At 46.3% G+C, this 24957-nt stretch overlaps 1 protein-coding gene across 1 annotated transcript in view; it reads right to left on the bottom strand.

Moving 5' to 3' along the window:
• The window catches only part of Pid1 (phosphotyrosine interaction domain containing 1), a 235474-nt gene extending 211692 nt beyond the window's left edge, over positions 1–23782 (bottom strand). Inside the window, exon 1 of the mRNA XM_057763095.1 lies at positions 23491–23782. Within this exon, the coding sequence (XP_057619078.1) occupies positions 23491–23520 (30 nt within the window). The 5' untranslated portion in view covers positions 23521–23782. The remainder of the gene's footprint in view (positions 1–23490) is intronic.
• Between the last annotated feature and the right edge of the window lie 1175 nt (positions 23783–24957).

The following is a 24957-nucleotide window of genomic DNA, read 5'->3' as shown; positions in this document are numbered from 1 at the left end:
GCTTACAGGAAAATGAGGGGACACCGGGTCCATTTTCAAGTTCCCGTATTCTATATTCCACTCCCCAGAAACACACATCCATGTAATTGAGGAGTGGAGCCCCATTGCTTACATACCAACCTAACAATAAACAAGCTGAAGTCAGTTCCTCTATTTATCCTGTGCTGTGGGCACACACCCATTTATTATCTGTAAGGGCTGACTGTGCCGCAAACCTTAGGAGCAATAAATAGTTTCAAAGGAGGGACTGTCCATCAAACAAGTCCAAACAGGAGTGGATTCCAACAAGTACAAAGATACACACACACACACACAAACACAAACACATCTGTACCAGGCAGGGGGAGCACTTTCAAAACTGCCCTAAATCCTTCAGCTAAAGGACTCTTTACAATAGTCTAAATTCTTCCCCTTTTCTGATTCTTCCGAGGCCTACCAATTCACATCCGGTCTCCTGCTGGGTCAAATGGGACAAGAAATCTCCTAAGAACGCCAGTTCTCAAATTTTCTTCAGGAGGAATTTAGCAACTTATACATGCAGAAGGTTTGCTGAAATTGAGGGGAAAAGGAAGTGCTGGGTGTTCTCAACAGGAAGAAACCCCAAACCACAGGTACTGACCCACCAGCTCAGGGATGAAGAGGGAGTCTGTGTCACAACAGGGAAGTTCTCCTCAGAGAGAACAGAGGAAAGAGCAGAGAGGGTGGGTAGCTTTTACAGTCATCATGCCTACGGCACAGATGGAACAGAAACGCCAAAAGAGAACAGGAATTCACGGATGGCCTGTGAAAAGTAGAGTGGATCTCTGGGGTAGTTCCCGATGCAAACGGAGAAGGAAATAACTGTTTTAAAAGGTAGATACTGTTGTCCCGTTCATATAAATGAAGTTTGAGGTTCGTGTGCTGTGACAGCAGGGACCTGCTGGACCACCGTATTCTTTTTATTTTATTTTTTGTCTGTTTCTCTATTGTTTTGTTTTCTTTTAATCTATTGTTTAGTAATTTATATCTGTATAAAATATATTTTAGATACTTTGATTAATTCTTGGGCAATTTCACACAATGCATTTTAATTAGATTCACCCACACACACCCTGCTCCCCTTAACTCCTCCCAAATAGATTCCTACCTTCCTTTGCCCCCCCAGTTTTATGTCCTCTCTTTTTTTCTTTGTTTACTTAGTAACCCGTTGCCCATAGACTTCCAGGTGTGGGGCCGTGCACGGCATGTGACAGACCTCTAAGGAGCCACATCCTTAAAAAAACTCGATTTTCTCTCCTTCCCATCGAAGCTGTCCACGGCTCCTTAGTTAGGGGTGGGGCTCATTAACTACTCCTTCCCATGCCATGATAGAATGCTGACTGGCTTGATCTTATGCAGGTCGTGACCAGGCAACAGACACAGGGTATGAATGTTCTGTCATGTCTAGCACACACTCTCCCATACCCTTGGTCTAAAAGGGCCACTCAGACATCGCTGACATATTCATATTCCTCACAGAACAGAGGAAAAGGTCTAGAAAGGCAGGCTCCCCTTGATATCCCTCTGCTTATACTCACCGTCCATAACTCTATTCTTACAGGACTTGGACAGAGCAAATCGTTTCTTTACAATTGGCACTTGTAACCGTGGGGAGATAGATGGTCAATAAAATTTCAGGATTCAATAAGAATGGCATCTGAGTGCTTCGAAGCAATATAGAAAGAAGTTTAGAATTGTTGTTTGAGTTTTCAAAATCAAAATGTTGCTGACCCACACTTGGAATTTCGGTGCTCACTGAATGAAAATGTGTAGGAACCGTGGGCGTCACGATGAACGGATAAAGATATCCAGAAATTCCTCCTTTTACTAAAGCTAGAGGATTTGAAAACCAACTGACACAGAATGAGGTGTGTTTTCTCAGCCCGTGGGAAATGTACAATACAGTAAAGTGAGGCAGACAAATAGGTAATGCTTTAGCGACTTGGGACTCTACTTGGCTTGGACTATGCGTATATCCTTCTCTAAACAATGCACCTTGCATCCTGCTAGCCACATGGGACCTCATGCCTGCTGTAAGCTGCACCTATACCTGCTTTAAACAATAAAATCAAGTTGTTCCCCTTAGAAACATAATGTCCCATTTGGACTTGAGTTTTGTGCATGGTGATAGATATGGATCTATTTTCATTCTTCTACAGATTGACATCCAGTTTTGCCAGCACAATTTGTTGAAGATGCTCTCTTTTTTCCATTGTATACTTTTAGTTTCTTTATCGAAAATCAGAAAATGGCAATTCTACCAAAAGCAATCTATAGATTCAGTGCAATCCCCATCAAAATCCCATCAAAATTCTTCACAGATCTGGAGAAGACAATAATCAACTTTATATGGAAAAACAAAAAACCCAGGATAGCCAAAACAATCTTATACAATAAAGGATCATCTGGAGGCATTACCATCCCTGACTTCAAACTCTATTACAGAGCTACAGTAATGAAAACAGCTTGGTATTGGCATAAAAATAGAGAAGTCGACCAATGGAATCGAATAGAAGACCTGGACTTTAACCCACAAACCCATTTCTTTTCAGCCACATTCAGTACACAACAGGAACCATAAGCAGTGATTGACCTAGTGTATAATGGTTTGGGGATACATGCACAGTAAGACACACCATGTTCTCAACGTGAACTTCTAGGGAGAGCCTCTTCTATGTCTATGCAGAATTGGACATGTATATGATTAAAAGCAGATACGTTGTGGGAAGTGGTCTTGCCGTGGTTAACAAAGACCTATGTAATCTATACCTGTCAATCAAAATAGAGGATCACCCAAACTATTCCCTTAGTAAGCACACTCATCCCTCTCCTGAACCCTATAAACCCAATAATCCGGGTCCTTAAGTGCCCTCATTCTATGGCTACTGTTAATCTTGATAGTGTGTCTCCTTCTCATCACTTCGTTCTATCACCTTGCTTTAAATAAAACTTCCTCACTACTTTGCAACCATGGAGGGCTTTTATTTCATTCTTAAATAAGAGGCTAAGAACCTGGAAATACACAGCCTTGCTCCTGACTAGCTATAACAGAAGGTTAATGAAGATCTTAATGTAAACCCATGAGCCTTAGAGTTCCAAGACCCATTGGTGGAGAATTACTCATGAACAACAAGAGCGCTTTGATGGAGTCTATTTTACTGCCAAAGTCTATTGAGCCCCCAGGATATGAGCTCTCCTATAGCCGCTAGTCTGCTTTCTACTGTAGCCAACCTCAATCCTCTTTTAATGTCCTAATCTGGATTCTGCTCATATTCATAATGTGATATTGTGCCAGTGCTAACAATTACGAAATTGTTATGTCACATAAAAGTCCCTTCCAGTCTATGATGAACAAAAAAAAAAAAACGAACGGAGATAAAAACATATCATTCTACTGTGCCTTCTCTTATTGACAAGTAAGCCTTAAGAGTTTAGATCAACTCCCCTTACCCCTTGCCCCTTGTCCCTCACCCCTCATCACCTGCAACAGCAGACAAGGGAGCTGACCCTCCCCTCACCAGCGGCAGCTCTCAGGAAAGAAAGCAGGCCCTCCCCTGGGCAGCACAGTAGAGCTGACCCTGGTGGCAGAGACAGGTGAATTGGCCCTGAGGGTGTGAGAGTGGGTTAGGTGGCCACACACCGCTCGTTGGCCCTGTAGTGAGGGTGAGGGAAAAATGCCCTCCCCACGCTTGCCATGCGCAGAGGCCAAGGGAGCGGACCTTCCCCGTTATCACCTGCAGCACTCAGGAAAATGGGTCATGCACCTTGTCTAGGCAGCATGGTAGAATTGACCCTATTGACAAGAATGGGAGATCTGGCCTCACTCCTCATCTGCCACATGGCGGTGTGGATGGGGGAGAGATGCCCTCCCTTCCAGCCTTTGGCAGGTGGGATAGCTGGCCCTGAGATCGTAAGAGCAGAAGGGCTGATCCTGCCCCTCACAGGCTGCAGCACTTGGCAGAGTGGATCCTGTGCCTTGCTTGGGCATCACAATGGAGCTGGCCCTAAAGGTGTAGGTGCCGGAGAGTCAACCCTGAGGATGTGAAAATAGGGGAACTGGCCCCGCCCCTTGCTCCTCACTGTTATAGCCAGGGCCATGCTGGAGAGCTCACCCTGACGGTGAAGACAGGGGAGACCCGGCAGGCCCAGAACCAGACTTTTGAGTCGTCCAACCCCGATGTCTACCCCATCTGTGATCTGCTGGAGCATGTGAAGGCCATTCTTGCAGACCCCAAACTGCAGCATCTCCACAACACTGGGCAACAGCAGGACATGCAAAAGGGGTCCCAGTGAGGGCCCAGCATCGAAGGAGTAGCCGTAATCAGAGGCCTCAAACCAGACCAATGACTCTTCGCAATGAACACTTGCAAGTAAAGATATATGGGTAAAAGGGTAGGGTTTACTGTGCGACATCACAGCTTCCATGATGAGATTTTTTTTCTATTTGCTTATTCTTTTCTTCCCTTTCCTTAAAAAGTATCAGCTCTGTAAGGAAAACAGGCACCTGCTAAATTACCAGAGAGATTTGGGTGCGTTTCACAATAAATCCACAATGTAAAAATACCTCTCAGTTCTGCCCCTCCCCTTCCACACACCACCTTTGGTTTTTCCTGTTATTGCAAGACTGGGGGATGGAACTCCAAAGTCTCAGACACAATCATCAAACACTCTACCACTAAGTCACATTCTAGCATTTTCTCTTTGGTTATAGCCCACGAAATGAGTTTTGATGGCCATCTAATACAAACATAATACCCTCCTAAATAAAAGCCAAAAGAGAAAAAAAAAGTAAAAGAAAGAAAAACAACAAAGCAATAAGCTTTGAAGCAGCAGCCAAATTTGGTTTCGCTCAATGTGGTTGTGACTTCCAGCCCACCAAGAGCCCACAGCTGCTGGAAGAGCAAGAGGGAGAAAGAAGAGGTGGCAATTACCCCCTTGGAAAAGCTATTAAAAAAATATATCCAAAAGGTTTAGGGGTTCTCTAGAGTATGACAAAGAAATTTAGGGGTAGACTGAACTTCACTAGCTAAATTTGCAGGGGGAAGCAAGAAAGGAGAGTGAGGACAGAAGCGGACCCACATTTCAGAGCCGTTCCACCTTACATATATAATTGGGACCCTTGTAAATGCAAATCAACTTTTGTTTCCAAAGGACTCCTTCCAAGTTTTTATTGGATGCTGTCCCTACTCCTGAGCAGTCTGCCAGTGGGCATGCCCTCTCCTCAGAGCAAACATCGAGCTCAAGGGTCAGCCTTCGCTCAGCAGAGGCATTAAACTCTGTGATGAAGAAAAATGCCAATTCCTGGGGCCAAGCAGCAGATAGATCTGCACGATGCTGTGTGCGCTGCTTCCCATGAACATGGTAGAGGCACAGAAACACGAATCAGGAGGCGTCGTCAATCGGACTCTTCGTTGTCCCGGCTGCATTTCTTCCTGAAAGCTGACAGAGCTGCAACACTCAAATCAGCTTCCTAAAAGAGATCCAGGCTAGATTCGACACCAGAATATTTAAGTGTAATTCCTCCAGGGCCACCCCTCTAAGGGAAGCCTAATCTGAATCTGCTTTGCTTGTATACTTCCGCAACATCATTCATTTCCTATAAAGCGACACGCTCCTAGACGGTAGACAGAGGGTGAGTGGGAAGGAGGGAGGGGGGGATCCGCCAAGCTAACTTATGCCAGATGAACTTTCCTGGATCCAGAGAGCTTTGTTTTGAAGATTTCCGCCTTGCATTAAATCAAGGCAGAAAAGTGGGTCTTGAAGACTAGGGAATATCACAGTCTCTCTCCAGAAGGCCGGGACTGCCAAAGACGGAGGTATTTAACTTTCTGGCCTAAAGAATGGTCTACATTGTCCTCAGATGAACTTACAGAACCACTCACATTGTTAACCAGTGACCGCAAATGTTCCTCGAGAAATGGAACCCAAACAGCCTGAGACCCTGACTTTTTGACAGCTTTGGCCCGAGCGGCTGGTTGCAAGCTTAATACGGGTCCCGCTCCAGACTCAGAACCGAGAGAGGGCTCTCGGTGTGATGCGCAGGAAGGCTGCCTGATTTGTTTTGGATGCGGTAAAAGCATCATTACTTACAGTGGTGACACTCTGCTTTTTCAACGCAGAGTTTTGGCAAGAAGGTGGGAGCAGCAGCCAAGTTATAAAAACCTTAAGATTTATAGCAGATGCCAAGAGCAGGCCCACACCCTGATAAACACGGATGGAAATCTTCTTCCAGGGACCCGCCAGATGAGGGAAGCCATGGGCCAGGAATATGGCAGGCTCAGGATTATGTTTCCTCGGTTACTTAATAAAGTAAGGGCATGTACATAGGGAGAATGTGTCACCCCTTTTCTCTTCCCCACAGGAACTCGCAGTTCCGTGTACAACTTTCTAGGAAAGGAAAGAAAAGCTAAACATTGGTCTTTGGGGGGGGGGGGAGTTCCACCTGTGCGCTCATCAGAACTCTGTGGTTGTAAGTCATGACGCCAACTGTAGCTCACTTGCCAAGGTCCCTGCCCTCAGGGTCAGGAAAGGGTTCCTTTCAACCTCTGTATCACTGCACTCAGGATTCCAACTTCAGGCATTAATCTGGTTTGGGCTCCCACGGACCCACAGCCAAAGGACCAAATGTTAATGTGCTGACAACCTTACCCCCGCTCAACACACATGTAAACACGCACGCACACACACACACACTGGACTAGACACCCATCTGGACATCTGATGGAAACCTCCAGAACTAAGAAACGCGTATCTATAAAGCAAGAAGATGGGTAGAGGACAAGAGATCTAATTCATTTGCTCTGGAGCTCAAGTTGTTGTGTGAGTTAATTCCATGGGCTTTGCTCGCCGAAAATAGAATCTAGACAGCCGCAGCAATGGGTGGTGGTGAGGGTAAATCAAAATAGAAGCCAGGAGGCTCCCAGGATGACCAGACGAAATCTGCAAAGTGACAATTTGCATTCCCTAAGTATGAAGGGGTGGGTGGTCACCTTGAGGATGTCTTCCACATGGGGTTTTCTGAATGGTTCTACACAGCTGATAATATACATGCTAAAAACAACCCACTTGCCTTCAGATTTCTCCTCTCTGAGAATACCTCTGTTCCACTATTTGGCATCCCTCAAAATGAGCCAATACCGTGACTGTAAGGAGTGCAGTTGCCTGAAGTGGTAAGGAGAAGAAAAGTGGTCTTCACTTAGTTACAGGAAGCCATTTGCTTCTGCCTGCAAAGCCCTCCCTAGGCTTTGGCTTAGGAAATCTTCTGGCTCTGTGCCAGTGCTAACAGGAAAAAAGAGCTGGGGTGTCCCCATTTCAGTCACACAAACTCCAGAACATACATCTCCAGAGAAGAGAGGACTACCAGGGTAGCACATATAGAACAATGAAAGATGAAAACAGGGCATCTTAATTCACACTTCTGAAACTCGGGAGACCAAGCCATCTGCTCCTGATTTCAGTATTAAGAGAATATTGAACTGAAGTTGTTGTTGTTGTTTGTTGTTGTTGTCATAAGGTGAAGGAGCTGACCTAGGTCAGGATTCCCAGCTCAGGACCCTACAAGGATCACCGGGCTATGCAATTTAATGAAACACACCAATGCAGCCTGGGACAAGCTGGACGCCCCATGCCATCTACCAAAGGAAAACACAAGCTCTGCCTCTGACCCTCCTATTTTCAAGAGAATCAGAAAGTCCAACTTGCCTTCAAAATTCCTATAATTTTTCAACACCAGACACTAATTTGTAAAATTTTATATGTACTGAAAGAGCCAAAGGCAGCATTTCTGCAAGTTGGAGCCAAACCTCAGACCCATGTGGTGCCAACTTAAGGGAGTTCATGTTCTATACGGAGGGCTGTGGAAATTCCCACTGTTAAGGATCCCACTGTCAGCTCTCTCTCGTAAACCCATGGAGCTACCACATTTAAGACCATGAGAAGTCCTGCCATGCATGACCAGACTTAGTTTGTTTCACTTACAGCTTCCTACACTTGTTCCAATTTTGGACTCCTTGTAGCAAGAACCTTGTGAGCAACTTGCTGAACTTGTGCCCCATGGGAAACACCAAATCTCCACTCTCTACTCAAATCTAAAGCTGCGTATTTCTCTTCTGTGTTTACCCTTGGAACTAAATTAATATTTACTGACCCCCATGGTATAGTAGAGACCAGGCAAAGCCCTTTACAGACCATAAGCTTCAGTTAATATTCATAACATCTAAGAACTAAATGCTATCATCCCCCATTTCCAGGAGGAGAAGATATACATACAAACAGAAGGCAGAGTCCCTGTGGCAATCCCCAGTGAGTAAGCAGGCAAGGTGTGCCTGCATGATGCCCTATTCAAAACCCTGTCATCCCCCACAGTCAATAGCCTGTCACACAAACAATTCTCACCATTTCACATTTGTCTCCAACTGTGTGGCTTTGGGAATACATACATACATACATACATGCACACATACATGCACACACACGTGCACACACACACATAGGTCACTCTGGACTTTTTACTTTGAGCCATATATGTTCTAGATTCAACGCCAGGTAAGTGTGTGGTCTGCATCGCCCTTCTGTTTCTTCCTGACAGCAGAAGCACAGCCTTTAGCTCCTCAACTTCACTCTCTTCCCTCTTCCTGATTTTCTAACCTATCTTTTATCTTTTTTCTCTGTCTGGCTCATTCAAAAGACTTTGACCTGGGCCAGAAAAATGGCTCAGCAGATAAGAAAAAAAGGGAGAAGGGATTGTACCCAAGCCTGAATACCTGAGTTAGCTGCATGCAGCCTGCATGGTGGAAGGAGAGAAGCCACTCTTCCTGCACTCCAGAGTGAACATGCTAAGAGCAAACGCCTACCATTCTATGCACATCTCTGCATGGGATACCTGGCTTTATTCCTCTGCCAGTTAATTAAAAGCAGTGTCTGTGGCATGTCACTATCACCCCAGAAAGGACAACTTGCCACAAGGCCTCTTTACAACGCCTTGGAGTCTTACTGCCTTGGGAGTAAGAGAGATTGAGCGCAATGCCTTGACTCGGCCTCCTCGGGAGGAACATTTTTAAACATGAGCTTAAAGCCATTTGTGTGACTGCTTTTCATTGTGGGTCACTGTTGGATGATGCAGTTGCTCCATCCTGTCTATGTGCTTCAGCCGTCATGCATCTGAGTTATTTCCCAAGGAATCCAGCCCTTCCATCTGCTGGGCATATTACTTTGAGTCACAAGCTAAAATCCAAAGCCACTAATGATTTAGTTGATGCATTCCCTATGTGCTTTCTATCCTGAGAGAAAAAAACAGGAGGTGATGACCCAGAGGGTCACAGAGGCAAAAGCAATGTGCCCTTTCACCAACAATACTCTTGGCATCTACGGACAACATGACTGGAGCGGGGCACTGGGATACAGGGCTTTCAAATTCCCCTGAGAACCGAGCCAGCTTGGAAAATCCAGTACGTGAGGTAGATGTACACATGGGCATGGAGCTTGGGCGAGAAACAGGGCCACGAAGAATGACTATCAGTAAGGCTCCAAAGCTAACTTTCCACCTTCGATCTGGAGTTCTTGTTAAGCCACGGGTTTTACCGTAAGAACTTTAGATAAACAAGAGCGAATCTGAACATGTCATTTCATCCCAGTGTGGTGACACATTCCTGTAATCCCAGCACTTGAGGTGAAAAGGGAGGGCAAGGACGAGACACTATAGCACCAAACGTTTGACCATCTTGGGCTACACAGAAAGATTTTGACAAAAAAGAAAGGAGAGGGGGGGATGAAAAAAGTCATCTCAATAACTAAGTGAAGAGACATTTTCAATGTAAAGAACTACATGAAAAAAGAAAAAAAAGAGAGAGTTCATTATTTAGATTCTAGGATAGAGTCTGGATTTCAACTTGGGGGGGCAATGGAAGCCACATGGAATTCTCAGGATTCAGGATTGAGAACAAATTAGAGAATGCATTGTTAGCTCCTCAATAGCTAGTCCAAGACCTCGTACACAATCTTACACACAAGCATGCACACTTACATATACTCTCATGTACTTAGACACACATACATCATTTTAAAGTGTTTTGTAAGTTCAGTTACCATAAAATAAACCACACTAGTAGATACAGCTTGAGTCATGCATAAACCCAGGAAAGCTATAATCAAGACATGGGCTCATTGCTTCTCCTAAATATCCCCAAGCCCCTTGATGATCCCTTCTCAGTCCATTCCCAGACAGCGTTGCTCTCTGGACCTTCCCACCGCAGTGCCTGGGAGTTCTGATCCCTCCACACCCCTAGCCACACTCGGCCTGGCTTCAGCCTTATGTGTTTGTTTTACATTTTATTTACTTCTTTTGCGGGAAGTGGAGAAGTGCACACCGTAAGATACATGTGGAGGACAGAAGAAAATCTGCAGGTGCCTGTCTTCGCCTTCTACCACGTGGGTTCTGGAGATGTAACTCAAGCTGTCCGACTTGGAAGAATGCCCTTTTCCTGGCTAGGCCATCTCTCTGGCCCTGGTAAAGCCTTCATAATTTTAGCTTTTCCAGTATCATATACTGATACTTTCTGTGGCTTTAATTTTCATTTCCCCAGTGATTAATGTTATTGAACATCTTTTTATGTGTTTTTCTGCAAACCATATGGCTTTTTGTGCTAACAATATGCCCATTTTAACGCAGTTATTTACCCTATTATTAAGTTCTGGCAATTTATTTTCTTATATATCCAGACTCCAAGTCCTTTATTGTACACATGACATGTGAATGTTTTCTCTCTTATCTTTCCCATTCTCTAGTCAGTCTCTTACAAAAAGTGTAGGTTTTTAAAATTTGGATGCAGTCCAATTAGCTATTGATTGTGCTTTTGTCGTAACTCTGTAAAATCCCTCTGTAACTCAAAGTTTTTGGATGTGATACCCATCATCTTGACTGCAGCAACGGTTCGATTTCCACAGCTTTGCAATGGCCCTTACAGTGCTGGAGACTGAATACGGCGTTCCATCCATGTTAGTCAAGCCTTCTCCCCCTGAGCTACCTCCACAGCCCAATATGGAGAAACTCCTGAAACAGGGATTTACATGGAAGGCACGAAAGAACGTGGACATACCTCAGCCCTCCTCACAAAGAGATCACCAGGCAAACCGTAGCCCCACCACAGACTTCTATATAGTCTAAACAAAGTGAACTGGAACCTATATGTACTGACCAGAAAAGTAAAGACCCCTCCCCCATAAAAAAAGGAGAGACTGGGGATAAAATGCATTTGAAAAACTTAAGTATGCCTGAAAAAAAGTAAGCCAGGAGACGAGCACTAAGCCAGAACACACAGAGACCACAAAGGGCTTCCTTCATGAGTAGAATTGGGAATGGGGTTCAGCAGAAGACTATCAGCTTCTTTCCATACCTTTAAACTGCCTGCTACCTTAAACAGATATCTTACACAGTTGTAAATCCAACCAAGAATGAAACAGTAGCCTTAGCTTGCAGTAGACATCACCTGTATCTACTACCTACACTTACACTTGGAAACAGTGTTTGCTCTTATTTGTTTTAATGCTTGACCAATGAAGAAGAAATACATCCGTGGACTGGAGAAGTCAAAAGGAAGCATCCTGGTAAGTGCTGTAGCCTGAGAAAAGGGGAACACAGGGGACAACTAATCCTACGCTGTAACCTTAACCCCAGTATCTCAAAAAGTGACTGCATTCAGATATTGGGATGTCTTGCCTGCAATTAGCTAATAGGAAACAGTCCTAGAGTAAAGTAGCTTCTCTGACCTAACAACACTGATGCAAGTATGCAAAGGGTAGGGACAGTGCCATGTGAAGATGGCAATTATGTTGCCATAGTCCAAGGAATGCCAAGGACTGCCAGCAACTGTCAGAGCCAGAGAGAGGCCTGCAGCAGATTCTCCTCACTGCCTCAGAAGAAGCCAGGCCTGACTACCTTAACTGTAGACTCCAGCCTCTAGAACTGGGGCCTACTCTCTCACTGAGACTTAAGCCACTCAGAACATGGTAGTGTGTTAGGGAAAGTCTATAAAGCGTATGATTCAGAGGCCAAGAGCTCAACTCTAACAGCAATGTGGAGTATTCATCGAGGCCACATCCCACAGCCCCCAGCTCTGTCTTCAGGGAACAGCTGAGAGAGCTCAAGGAGTGAATGTCAGCATCCGCTGCCCCACAATAAGGGTGGCTTTCCAGCAGTCTACCACTCACACAGAGAGAGTGGGCAGCGCGGCCACATGTGCTGGGCTGAAAACTCCAGCTTTAGTCTTAGACAACAACAACAGAGCAGCACGGAGAAGGACTTGGTGCTGAAGGAATAAAACAGATTCCATCCTGAGGGAGTATGATGGTTTGAAATCACCCAGGAGACACACCCCTGGGCATGTCTGTGGCAGGGTCCCCAGGGAGGACTGAGTAGGGGGAGAGACTCACCCCTGAATATGAGGAGCACTATCCCGTGGGCTGGGACCCAGGAATGAGTGAGAAGGAAGAAAGAAGGAAGTCATCTGAATGCCTGCATTTACATCTGTCTTCTTGATCCACCCAGATGTGAGAAATCTCTGCTGCCACAGCTGGTAGCTGTTTCAAAGGCTCTAACCACCATGTCCTCCTATAAACAGGGACAGCATTCATTCAAACCACAAGCCTAAATAAACCTCCTTTCCTTCAGTTGCTTCTTGCAGGTTATTCGGTTAGAGTATAAGAAACATGACTAACGCAGGGTGACAGTCAGTTTGGAATCCTTTGTTTCTAGTTGCCATCCGCTTCCCCAATCCTGAGGCACACAGGCAATGCCCGTCTCTGAAGAAAAGAATGAAAAGCCAGACAGCGTTTAAAGCTAAATGCTGCTAGCTATGGTACTCCTTGGAGAAGCACAAGCCAAAAGGCAACTGGACAGCAACACAGACGCCCTGCCTCCACTGTGGAAGGGTGAAAAATGTCTGTGTCTCTCACAGCTGTTAAGCCAAAAAGATGAACTTGTCAGGACAGAAGGTCTTCTGATTTCTGGTAACATTTCTTTTTGTCCTAAAGTGACTTCCAGGATAAAAATTAATTCTTCTTCGGAATAACTCATGCAAGGGGCAAAGAAGACAATGCAAAAAACACAGAACCAGATGCAGTCAGTCTGACTGGACACATTGGTGCTGTCCTAGAGGTCGAGGGAAAGCACATGCACTCTGTGCCACTGGCATGCTTTCCTAACTGAGAAGAGGTGAACCGCAGAGTTCAGCCCCAAGCACATTTGAAAACAAGATTCGAAAGCCTACTGACCCCTTGGACCCAGAGAACTGGGGAAATTCCAGTCAGCTCCACCTGATGGTGACATCACAACAGGCACGAAATCATGTCTGGTACCAAAGTTCACTGGCTTCATAATAAAGCACATTGCCTGTCATTTCCCAAAGTCCCTACCTTCAGGGACGAAGTACACGTCACATCCAAGGCATTTAGCCTCGTCCTAGAAGGCTGACCAGAAGAGGAGGAAAGAGAAAGCACAGGTTGCTTAGGTTTTCTCTCTGCTCCTACTGTTTCCAAAGTTAAAGGAGCTAACATAAGGAGAAAATTCACCACTTGGGAGGCAGAGGCAGGCGGATCTCTGTGAGTTCGAGACCAGCCTAGTCTACAAGAGCTAGTTCCAGGACAGGCTCCAAAACCACAGAGAAACCCTGTCTCGAAAAATCAAAAAAATAAATAAATAAATAAATAAATAAATAAATAAATAAATATAAAAAGAGGAAATTCACTGTGACCCAGCACATGACATCTGGGGACAGGCAAACCAGAAGGCATGCATGAACACACAGAGAGGGTGACAGGCTTCAATTCATGTGCGCTTCCTAGCCCTTGAGGAACAGGTTACACCAACTAGGCAGACGAAAACAATCAGAATTTAGGCACTCACAACTTAGAAAGCTAAAAGGCAAAACTAGAGATGTTAGGCAGCTGTGCTCCATCCATGGCTTCTGGGAAATATGCTTCCTGGACTCATCTGGTTTCTGGTATTTCCCACTGATCCTTGGCATTCCTTAGCATGAAGACACAGAGTACCTTCTTCTGCCCCCATCTTCAAGTAGCCTTCCTATGTGTGTGGTCCATGCCTACAAATCTGCCCTTACAAAGACAGCAGCCATTGGTCCCAAGGCTCCTGACACTGCAGTTTGGCCTCATCATTACCTCAATATCTACAGAAAGTTATTTTTTTTTCCAAATAAGGTCATATTTGCAGGTATCAGAGGTTAAAGTTTCAACGTAACTATCGGGAAGACACAGTTTGGCCCATAACAGTAAGATGTGGAGACCTTAGTTTGAAACTGAATTTTGGTCCCTTCTTCACTATGTCAAAGACATAAACAATACTATGTCCCAAGTCCTACAACACGCATGCTTAAATAATGAAAGAAGGTGGCATGCTCCAATATAGCTTTTCATTGGGAGGTAAGTTCCCCAGCTGCTTAGCCATCCAGATTCCCTCCTTTCTGCCATCCAGCTCCTTACACTCTGTGTTGTGAGTCACACCATGGCTACTGAGATGTCAGCCATAACATTCATGCTCAGGACAGGAGGAAGACAGAAGAGGGGGAAGGCTACTCCCTCAAGAAGCTTCACTTGTTATTCCTAAAGGTAAGCCATCCATAGTGGATTTTCTCCTATAGTACAGCAGCTGCACACTGATCTCTGAAAACCTAGACCACGTGTAATGAGATGGGTCTAGATCACTTTTCCTGATCCAACTTGGCTCAGTTAACAGAAGGCAATACTGTAGGATGGACTGAGGATAGCTAAAGAAGTAACCACCACCTGTGGCCATCCATCCCATCACCATTAAAGGAGAAAACTTCTCTGTACCTTGGGATTTCCTTAGGGGTTCACCACACTTTTTGTGCACAAGGAAACACTCTGTACATTACATAGAAGCACAAAATGCAAGCTGTGGGCCTTGAAGACAGACAGCCATCCACACACTCCAGTCTCCCTCCAAGGAATGCCGGGAGGATAAAGAAGCTCCAAAAACACAGTGCTTTGGTTTGAATGAGAATGTCCCCCATAGGCTCAGCTATTTGAATATTCAGTTCCCGACAGTGATGCTTTCTGGGAAGGTGTACCCTTTCTGGAGAGCCTCACCCCACTTCCAGGTCTCTTTCTGCTTCCTGTTCGCAGTTGAAGAGGTGATCTCTCTGTTTACTGTTCTAGCAGCCTGTTGCCGTGTCTCCCCTGTATCTATTATTCTCTCTCCCTTTCCTTCTTCCCCCCTTTCTTTCTAGAACCATAACCCAAAATAAACTCCTTCATCTCTAAGTTGCTGTTTTTCATGGAATTTTATCACACCAACACCACAAAGGGACTGATACACTTAGTAAGTATGCAAAAAACCAGTTGCTGTTACCACTGTCATTACTAATAATAACCATTGTCTATGAATGTAAGCTTGCAACAAAGGGTCACTAATATTGTTGTCTCCCTCCATTCACTGAAACTGGCAGGAAATGTAAAAGTCCCTGATAAAGCCCCTGGCAAATGACAGTTCAGGAGTGACCCTCACTGAGGTATAAGAAAGCATGGTCCAGATCTCCTGACCACAGTGCCGTCTCTTTATTGCTCTTTTGGGCAGCAACATCCCTGAGGGCCCCTAAAGGCTTTATTCTTCCAGCTATGAATACCTAAGTGCCACTACAGATAACTGAGAGCAAGTGTGGACTTGGAAACTTGTAGAATTTCTAAGTAGCTAAAACTTTCCTCTGGAGACATGGCTCCCAACCCCAATTTACACGGGACTTCATAAGAATCATCTCTTACATGATATCACTGGAGATGTGTGTGACATTGCAGAAACCAAGGATGTGGCAGCATCTCAACACAAGCTTATCTCCAGGACACAGCCAGGCCCCCTCTAAACAGGGCAAATCCCAGTGGCCAGTGGGTGTGTGACACCCAACCCCTTTCCAAGACACAACCCAGCCTCCAGACCCTTAGAAATACACAAGAGCCAGTGCAGCAGAGCTGAACACTAGACCCTACTCTGAGGATAACTCCACGCAAGGGCTCACACTTTCCCCTCAGACAAAGCTAAAAGAGCTTACCCAAGTGAGACTCAACCACTGAGAAGTTTACAGCATTCACACAGCCTCTGAGTTAGGAAACCAGAATCATCAGAAACAGTCAGAGCTGCAACACACGCCAGGGGACAAAACAATATTAAGTCCAACTTGGAGATAAAAAATAAAAAATAAAAACAAGTCCTCTAAAGTATACAATGATATCTTTCCTTCTCAGAAGCTCCCTCCACTTGCCTTCATCCTACGGTGAAGAGGGATTGGGGACCTGGAAGATATGTAATAAGGACAACGGGAGAGCACAGACCTCAGACACGGATAGGTGACAGTATTAATGTGACCAGCCTTAAAACACACGCTCCCGTACAGCGAGAGGATCCGGTGTTCCCAAACCTCGGTAAAGAGGTTCTTTCTGTGGTAGAGATGGAGAAATCCAAACTAGAGAAGCTATGGGACTGAACAATAAAGCTGGAAAGATAGTTCAGGCAGGAAAGCTCCTGCCTCTTAAGCAGAATTCAAGTTTGCTCTCCAAAGTGGCCTGAGCGTTTCACCACAGTACTGGAAAGACAGAGACAGGGGAGCCTTGGGGTTCACTGATCAGCCAGCTTTACAGACCCATTGAGAGACTCTGCCTCAAAAAAGAACTTAGGGTGATGGCTCTTGAGGTACAGCTCCCAAGTCTGTCCTCTGGTCCCCATGTTCAAGGGCGTGCACCTGTACCTATCCACACATGAACTAGCACACACATGTATAGACACATACAAAGCCTAAACTATATAGCCTTGTTGGTGAACAACTTAATCAAATTTATTTATGAAGAGACAGGTTTCCTTCTTTGGTTACTTTTTAGCCAAGTGATGCCTTATTTCTGGGACAGCCTGCTCAATAGCATTATTACAAGGAGGCCCCTTATCAAGGTGATCGTGGGGCAAACAGAAGACTACAGAGGAGGTTCGGGTGATGAAACGTGGAAAGGGAGACCTTGCCCAAACATCGGAAGTACTGAAAAGTGCCAGTTGGGAAGCAACTCCTCTTTTATGACACCTTCCCTTGTGAGTCCTCAGGCCCACCCAGAACTCAGATCTGGTGAACACACTATGGTGTTGTATCACTAGGTAGCTGCTAAATTGGGACCAGAACTTGCTTTTTAGTTCATGTGAGCTGATGGTAAACTAATTGCTCCGGGCTTTGAGGGAGGCTGTGGACAAACACCTCAACTATTTTTCCCCGTTCTCCTTCTATAGAGCCTCTGTTTAGACCTGAGGCCCCTGGGGACCCAGAGGCACACTGTAGCCATTGAACACCTCTGAACTTGTTTGGTTTGCTGGCCAATGAGGTGGTCTGGTGCTATTTGGGAAGTCACATGGCTGTCCTGTGGAAGACAGCCCGATTTCTAGGGACTTCAGGGCCATAGGCTGACTCCACCAGCGTCTCCTCCAGGGATAAGGGACAGGACAGAATGGAGTCAGTGTGCAGGGAAGGTCCGGGAAGAGATAATCTAGAACATCAAACAACATGCAGAGATTGCCCAAGGCTGGAAGTTAAACCAGAACAGTCAACAAGAAACAGTCATTGAGCAATGGGAGCCAGAGGCCTGGGAGTCTTCCAGTGCCAGCGTTTCGCAAATCATTTCACAGGGATTTGGCTGACTGGTTTGGAGAAAGTCAATGACATAAAACAGCAACGCATGTCTGGGAGAGGGGAACTCATGTCTGATTAACAACCACTCCAAGTTCTCTTCCTGGAGGAGAAGGCATAGTGCTATGTGCTTTTCTATAAGAGAATGCAGGAATGCACGCTTTAGAGTGGACTTGATGGGGAGGTAGGGCCTCTGAGGAGAAAGCGTTGGTCCTTCAAAGGACAACCTCTGGATCTTCCCTGCCTCTCTTCCTACCCCTCACCCATGTCTTACCCTAAACTCAGGCAACTGGGTTTGACTTAAAGCCTCCAGTTCAGATAAATACCATGTGCCCCATTGGAAAAGCATCTCAAAGGACACTTGGAAATTCCAGGCATCATGTGACTGAGTTGTTGATTGTTCTTAAAGACCTGAGACACCAAACCTTGAGGAGCTCTGGGCCAACACAGCTACATCGCTGCTATAGGGAATGTGAGAACATGTCCGAGATGGAAGTATAGACTGACACCCTAGGTACTCAGAAAGCTGAAGCAGGAGGACCACAAACCTCAGGGTAGCCTGGGCTACAAGAGTGAGTTCAGAGTCAACTTTGGCAACTGGATGAGACCATGACCCAAAACAAAAAATGTAAGCAATGGCTCAGGATGTAGCCCAGTTGGTAAAGTACTTGTGTAGTATGCATTAAACCCCTGTGCTTGATCCCCAGCTCTGTAACAAAATGGATGTAGTGGCATAAGCCTGTAATCCCAGAACTAAGGACACACAGCAGGGGGAGCAGGAGTTCAAGGCTACAGTGTGTCGGACATGAGCCTGGGATACATAAGTCTCGGGCCCAACAAACAAATAAAAGCGAGAATGCAGCTTAGCAGTAGAACACTTACCCAATGTATGTGTGAGGCACTAAATTCAATCCTTCATACCAGAGAAAGGGGTGATAGCTCTCTGAGCAAAAGGCGAGCATTGTTCTCACCGTATGTATTTGCAGCATCAGCACCAACATGTCCATCACACCCTTCCTTGTATCACAGTTCCACAGATCAGTGAAGAGGGTAGGGAGTGAGTCTTGCACCAAATCTCCCAGGTCGAACTCTGGCTCGGACCATTTCTTGCTACCTGACTCTGGCCAAACCATTTCAACTCTCTGGCCTCCCATCTCTTTGTCTATAAAATGGGAATAAAACCGGCCATGGGAAATAAATGATCTGGATAGTTTATATGAAACTCAACGTAGTAGGGCACAGAGAGAACAGGTGCTGGACAAGTAGGCTGCTCTCCCCTCCCCACCCTGGTCTGTGTTCCTTTTGTCAATTTGGACTGCCTGGCAGAATGTCCGACTGACCAAGTTTTCGGTCTGCTTGATGAGCCAGGTCTAATGGTCTCCAGCTGCTGTGATCGCTGGCTTGTCAGGATCGCTCTTGGGGGACAAGGGAAACTTGCCATAACAACAGAGACATCAATCTGGAACAATCTACTCAGCATCAGGAAAAGACACACCAGGCATGACACAGCAGGGTATGCACAAGGCAATTCAGGGGAACAATACGCTCTTCCACCTCCTAAATCCACCTCAAGAAACATTTTATTGGAAAACTTTGGTTACGGTTTATATGTGAAATGCCCCCCCCCACAGGCTTGTATGCTTGGGTGCTTGGTCCCCAGCTAGTGGATCCATTGTGAAAGGTGGGGCCTAGCTGGAAGAAGCAGGTCATCGAGTAGTGAGCCTGACCCCATATGTCATCCTGTCTCTGAGCTATGAAAAGTGGAGAAGCCTAGCAGTATGCTCCCCTATCATGGAGCCAGCTATGCAACATGTCTTCTCCAACACAGTAGACTGTATTTCCTCAAACCATAAACCAAGAGAAGTCCTACTTTAAAGTGGCTTCTGTCAGCTATGCTGTCCCAGCCCCAACAAAGTCGCTAACACAAGTTTCAACCTCTTTATCAGACAGACGTTGAACAGGAAACCCAATGTAAGGCCGGGTGGTGATGGTTTTCTGAGTGGCCACTTTCTTCTTTATATGCTTCCTCATTTTGTCTAAGGCACAGGCATTGACCGAATGAGAGTGAAGAGACAAAGAGGGGTCCTGGTCTTGAGAAAACAAAACTCAGATGCAGGGACAAAAAAAACAAAAAAAACAAACAAAAAAAAAAAAAACAGAAAAGGTGTGAATTCCCAGAAATGACTCAATTGGAACCTTTACGGAGCATCTTATGAAGGAGTAGTTTATAGACAGTCATGGAATTTGCTAGAACTTGCCTGCCAGGCTTTACTGGACTTGAGCTCCTCCACTCTATCCCTGACATGTCCGCTCCCCTAATGTGTTGGCCTCTATCCCTGCAAAGTCCCCACCTCTAATGATGCCCTGGCCTCCTTTGTTTTGATAGTCTTATTTTAATCACCATCCTTCCTCCCCTCTGGGGACTTAGGCATCTATTGTAACACACAACTATAACACCTGAGGTTTCATCTTTCTAAAGACCGTTAGAAGCAATCATTTAAATCTATCGGGAAACCCAGGCAGATTCTGAAGTATCAAAGCTAAAGCAATAACTCTATTTGAAAAACAAAACAAAACAAAAACAAACAAGTCTTAGCCTTTTCTACTGAAAGAAAGTTCCCTCCACTTGTCTGAAAAGATCCTGCCTCGAATGGCCTCTTTAAAAATCTGTAACTCCCATGATTCTCAGCAAGGAAAGAAAAAAAGTCAACTTTGCAGAGAGGAAGGTGAAAAGGGAAGAATTCATATTTACATTTTTACAAACATGGGATGGCAAATTAAGTCTTCATGTTCCTTTTGCTTCTATTATGCATTTAATGGCAGAAGCATCCAGGAAAGAACTTGAGTGCAATACAGCAGTTTTAAAATTCAAGGGAGCAGATGAAGTGGCCACAATTCTTGGGACTGAATGAGAAATTACCCAGCTCAGCCCTGCCCAGGGCAACAGGTTGACTGGATTTGGGTCAAAGAACTAAATTTCAAATCAGAAAAGAGAAGCAGCATTTTTTTTTGCTAGCAAGTAGATAATGGTGACAATAATAATTCAGTCTGCTAAAAGATTCCCCAAGCTTCTGAACCCTCACTGTATTCTCTGAAAAGACGGTCAGTCCGAGGGTGAATGTCTGGGCTGGGGAAAGTTGGGCCACATTCCCAGACCCTCAGAGCTTTCCAATGGGAACTGATAAAAATCAATTAAGAAAGGACGCCATTCTTTACTCCTGGACCTCTTCTGTGTCTAGGTGTTTATACAACTGATGGATGGCCTGGCCCTGTTGGGAAGTTCATGGAATGCTTCCTTGAAGTATTTCCGGTGCTCTGGCTCCTCTCAAAATGTTTGTATTGAAAATCAGCAAAGAAAAAAATAAGTGTGTCTTTAGGACAAAGCTGAAGATATCTGTAAGCAGAGCCCAGGGTTTAAGATCTGCTGCAAAGTGGGGATCACTGGCAATTTCCCCACCCAATACCATCTCTACACCCATGTCCATGCCTTTTGTATCTGGGAATGGAAACACGCCAGAACCAGAAACCATTATGTCTATCTGATTGTGTCTTGAGGACCAAAGGAGGCTGAAAAATCACCTCAGAGAACAGAGACAAGAGAGAGGCACCCATTTGACAAAGATACCCAGGCAAACAGTCTCAGTAACTTATTATAGGCAGCTGTCTCTCAAACTCGGCCTCAAGAAGCAAAACCCAAAAACCTATAAACTGTAGGTCTTTAAGAAGAATCCAGGAGCAATTTGGGAAGAAGTCATGAGCATGAAGAACATGACCTCCATTATTGGTCGTGTTTACAGATCTCAAGATTTGAGATCGATTTCTAAACTTGGAGCCATGTAGTGGGTGCTGGCTATAGGTGAGTCCCTCCAGCCGTGACTGGCTGCTTCGCTATGATAAACCCTGCTACAGCTTTCCAGAAACCTAAAACCCAGGCCCTTTCAACATGGCACCTTGAAATAAAGCAACCTCATCGCATACCCAAACTATAAAATGCTCACAGGGAAACACATGTGCATGTTTTCTGTAAGTAGCAGGAAATACGTCAGTCAAGGAACAATATCCACGGGGGATTAAAGCCAGACCACCTGCCTGCCAAGGGTCATGTGCTGCAGAACTGAGGAAGAATGAAATGGGCTGATAAGGGTAATCTCAATAGATGAAAATCTACACATAGCTCAGAGGCACAGAGTGCCAGGCGATACACACCCCCTCGAGGACCTGGGACCACATCTCTAAAAGGACTTCCACGCCCTATTCTCAGCACCTGGATGGCAACCACCACCTCCACTCCCTCGTGCTGATTCTCTGGAATTGAATTCAAGCCTTGACCCAGAAGAGGAATTCAAATGCACCACTGACATCTGATACCACTTATAAAATATCCTTAGGTTACCTTGTGCCGGTTGCCTGGGGTGAGGGGGAGGTGGCAATCTGATGTTCTCTTAATAAACCAGAGAGGGAGGGTCAGGAGACTGGGCACCACCTCTTCATTGCCAAAGTTAGCCAACGGTTTTGATTTTATCTCTTTGAGACGCGAAAGAATTGGCCTGGAATCTGGGGCACTCTATAAGTGGAAACATGCTCTCCCCAACTCGCAGCCCCGGGGACCACTGGAAAGGGCTTTTTTGTGGGGTGAGGGCAAGCTGGTTAAGCGAAATGCAATGCCCCCTGCAGGCTAAGGCTGGGTATAAGGGCCGAGAGGCAGAATTGGCTTTGCTGAGCATCTAACTGTCTGTTTGGAGCTTGGAAGGCTGTCTGAGAAATGTCCCAAAGTCAGCGGAGGTCCTGGCCTCTCCAACGTAAGTCTCCTGGTGATGCTCAGCCTTCAGCCGTACTGTACTTTTACCACTTAAACACTTCTTCAAAGTTTACTACGCAGCACTGTGGCCCCGAGTCTGCCAAAAAAAAAGTCTAGCTGCAGGATTTAGAGACTAGCTGCTGCTGCTGTTTCCCCTGAAGATCATCTGTGAGCAAATGGCAGTCATCAAACCTTCCAGCCAGGGCCGTCCCGAGGATGAGTCCGATCTGGGACAACTCCCTTCTTTCCTGTGTTACCTCCCTCTCCCAGCTCTCTACCTTAGGAACCTAAATCAAAGACCTTGTGACATTTCAGGGGACAGCAACGAAAAACTTTTGGTGGGGTGACCTGAAACATCAGCATTCCTGGCTTTTGAAATTAACTTTTGCCTTTCAAATATCTGCAGGAACTTGGGTTCAGGGGACGTGAAGGGAAGAGGGTGCCAATGAATAAGGGGAAAAGAAAATACGTCGCATACCACGACCAAGCCAAACCAAGCTTGACATGTCCAAATTATATTGGCAAGTGCATGCTTTCACAAATCATGTGTTCTGTCTTCTCCTAGAGACGAGAGAGAGAGAGAGAGAGAGAGAGAGAGAGAGAGAGAGAGAGAGAGAGAGAGAGAGAGAGAGAGAGATGTGGATTCAAGTATCCTAACCCCAGACTAGTAAATTGTGTCAGTGATATGCTATCTTAAATCTTATTCAGAAAGTCTAATGCTATTTATAACAACATGCGCACCTCCAAGCCAAAAGTTGTAAGGCTTAAGACAGCCCCTTAATCAGTGTCATCATCCCCTGACCCTGGATGGGTACAGGGCTCTGGGTTGAGCCCACAGCATCCAGTTCCCATAAATACATCTTACGGGTTTGGGGGGTCGGAGTAGGTAGGGGTGTACATCTCTGAAAACAGGCCAAAGCATCACCTTGGCTTATTCAGCCCAACACCTCCTCCTCCAGGCTGGCCCCGGGTCTCTCGGGTGCCCCTTACCTGCAGGCGCTCAGTAGCCGGCTGCCACATCTTCCAGCCTTGGGGTTTTGGCAACGGAGACACGGGGAGACTCTGTGGATCGCGCCGGGAAGAAGGGGCCGCAGTCCCGCTGTCACATCTGGGGTCCACGTCTGCGGGTGGAGCGTCCTGGCGCCGGCCGCAGCCGGTGGGCACAGGGGCTGCTAGCGGGACGAGGTGGCGCTCTGCTGCCGGCAACTTGTGGGCTCCGCTCCGGCCGCCAGTGGGTGCGCAGCTCAGACGATTGCGCAGCTCCGCCCGGGCCCCAGCGCCACGGCCGCTCCCTCCTCCCCCCTCCACCATCCGGACCTGCGCGCTCTGAGCATGCCCGGGCGGGCTTCTGCGGGGGGGGGGGGGGGGAACAGAGCCCTGGGCTGTAAGGGTCTACACCCCGCAGACCCCCCAGCAGCCAGCTAGCCCTGGAGAGTCTGGACCAACACAGAGGAAAGAAGCTGTTCAAGCCCCCGTGTTGGGATCTGGGAGAAGAGACAAAGTGGCTGGGGAGAAAGGGCCTGGTGGAAAGAGAGTGAGCCCCACCGGGTTCCATTCTGTGGGAGTCTGCATGGCATGTTGCTAGGGAGACACTTCCATTCCTTAGGTCAACTGAGCGCCCTTTACATTCCACCTGCTTCTCTAAGTTCCTGAGATACCGCGTTGCTCAGGAGAGGACAAGAGCATACCCCTCTGGTGGGCTTACATTACATGAGGGAGATGGTAGGGACGGAGGACAGACCCATGGGAAGTAAGTATTAGGAAAAAAAGCATCAGGGCTTGTGTGTGGAGAAACGCAGAGGAAGAGTGTCCTCAATGGGGCCTTTGGAAATGTCTGCAGAAAGACTTGAATCAAGGGTCATTGGCATGGTGTAGGGATCTCTGCTGAATAAAGGACCTGGGAACCTTAAGAGAGAAGAAACGACATTCTAGCTCACCAACAAGCATCTATCCCCAGATCTGCCAGGTGCCAAAGGAGCTCTGAGAACCCATAGGGACAAAGTACCGGCCTCCCAGGTCTGGAGGTCCCCAGGCTAGGCTACTGTCCCCATAGCATAGAAGGCCTGCTCTCCCTATCCTCTGGGCACTTCTGCAAGATAAGTGTGACTAACCCCAGAGTGTCAGCGGAACTGGTATGGCATGTGGAGTTTGGGTCACCTATCCAGGTCACAAGGCCAGAGAGTGGCTTGAACAATGCGTTCAAACGGCATGGAGGAGGAGTTCCTGGCCATGGATATGCCTTGGGATGCAAATCCACCTGAGATAGGGACTCTGGGGAAGTTGGTCCTGGTTAGGATGAGTACCTGGGTCTGCGCACTGAGGAAGAAGAATATGGGACCAAAACATGTGTGGAAGTGAGCTTCTGAGGCAGAATAAATATAGAGAGAGAATGGAGAACCTGGCCCCAAACCACTGCAATGGAAGATCCAGAGGTCAGCAGAGCGGGTATAAAACCAT

The sequence above is a fragment of the Chionomys nivalis genome, chromosome 2 (genome assembly GCF_950005125.1).
Source record: "Chionomys nivalis chromosome 2, mChiNiv1.1, whole genome shotgun sequence".
Taxonomy (NCBI): Eukaryota; Metazoa; Chordata; class Mammalia; order Rodentia; family Cricetidae; genus Chionomys; species Chionomys nivalis.
This window is presented reverse-complemented; position numbering and strand designations above follow the sequence as displayed.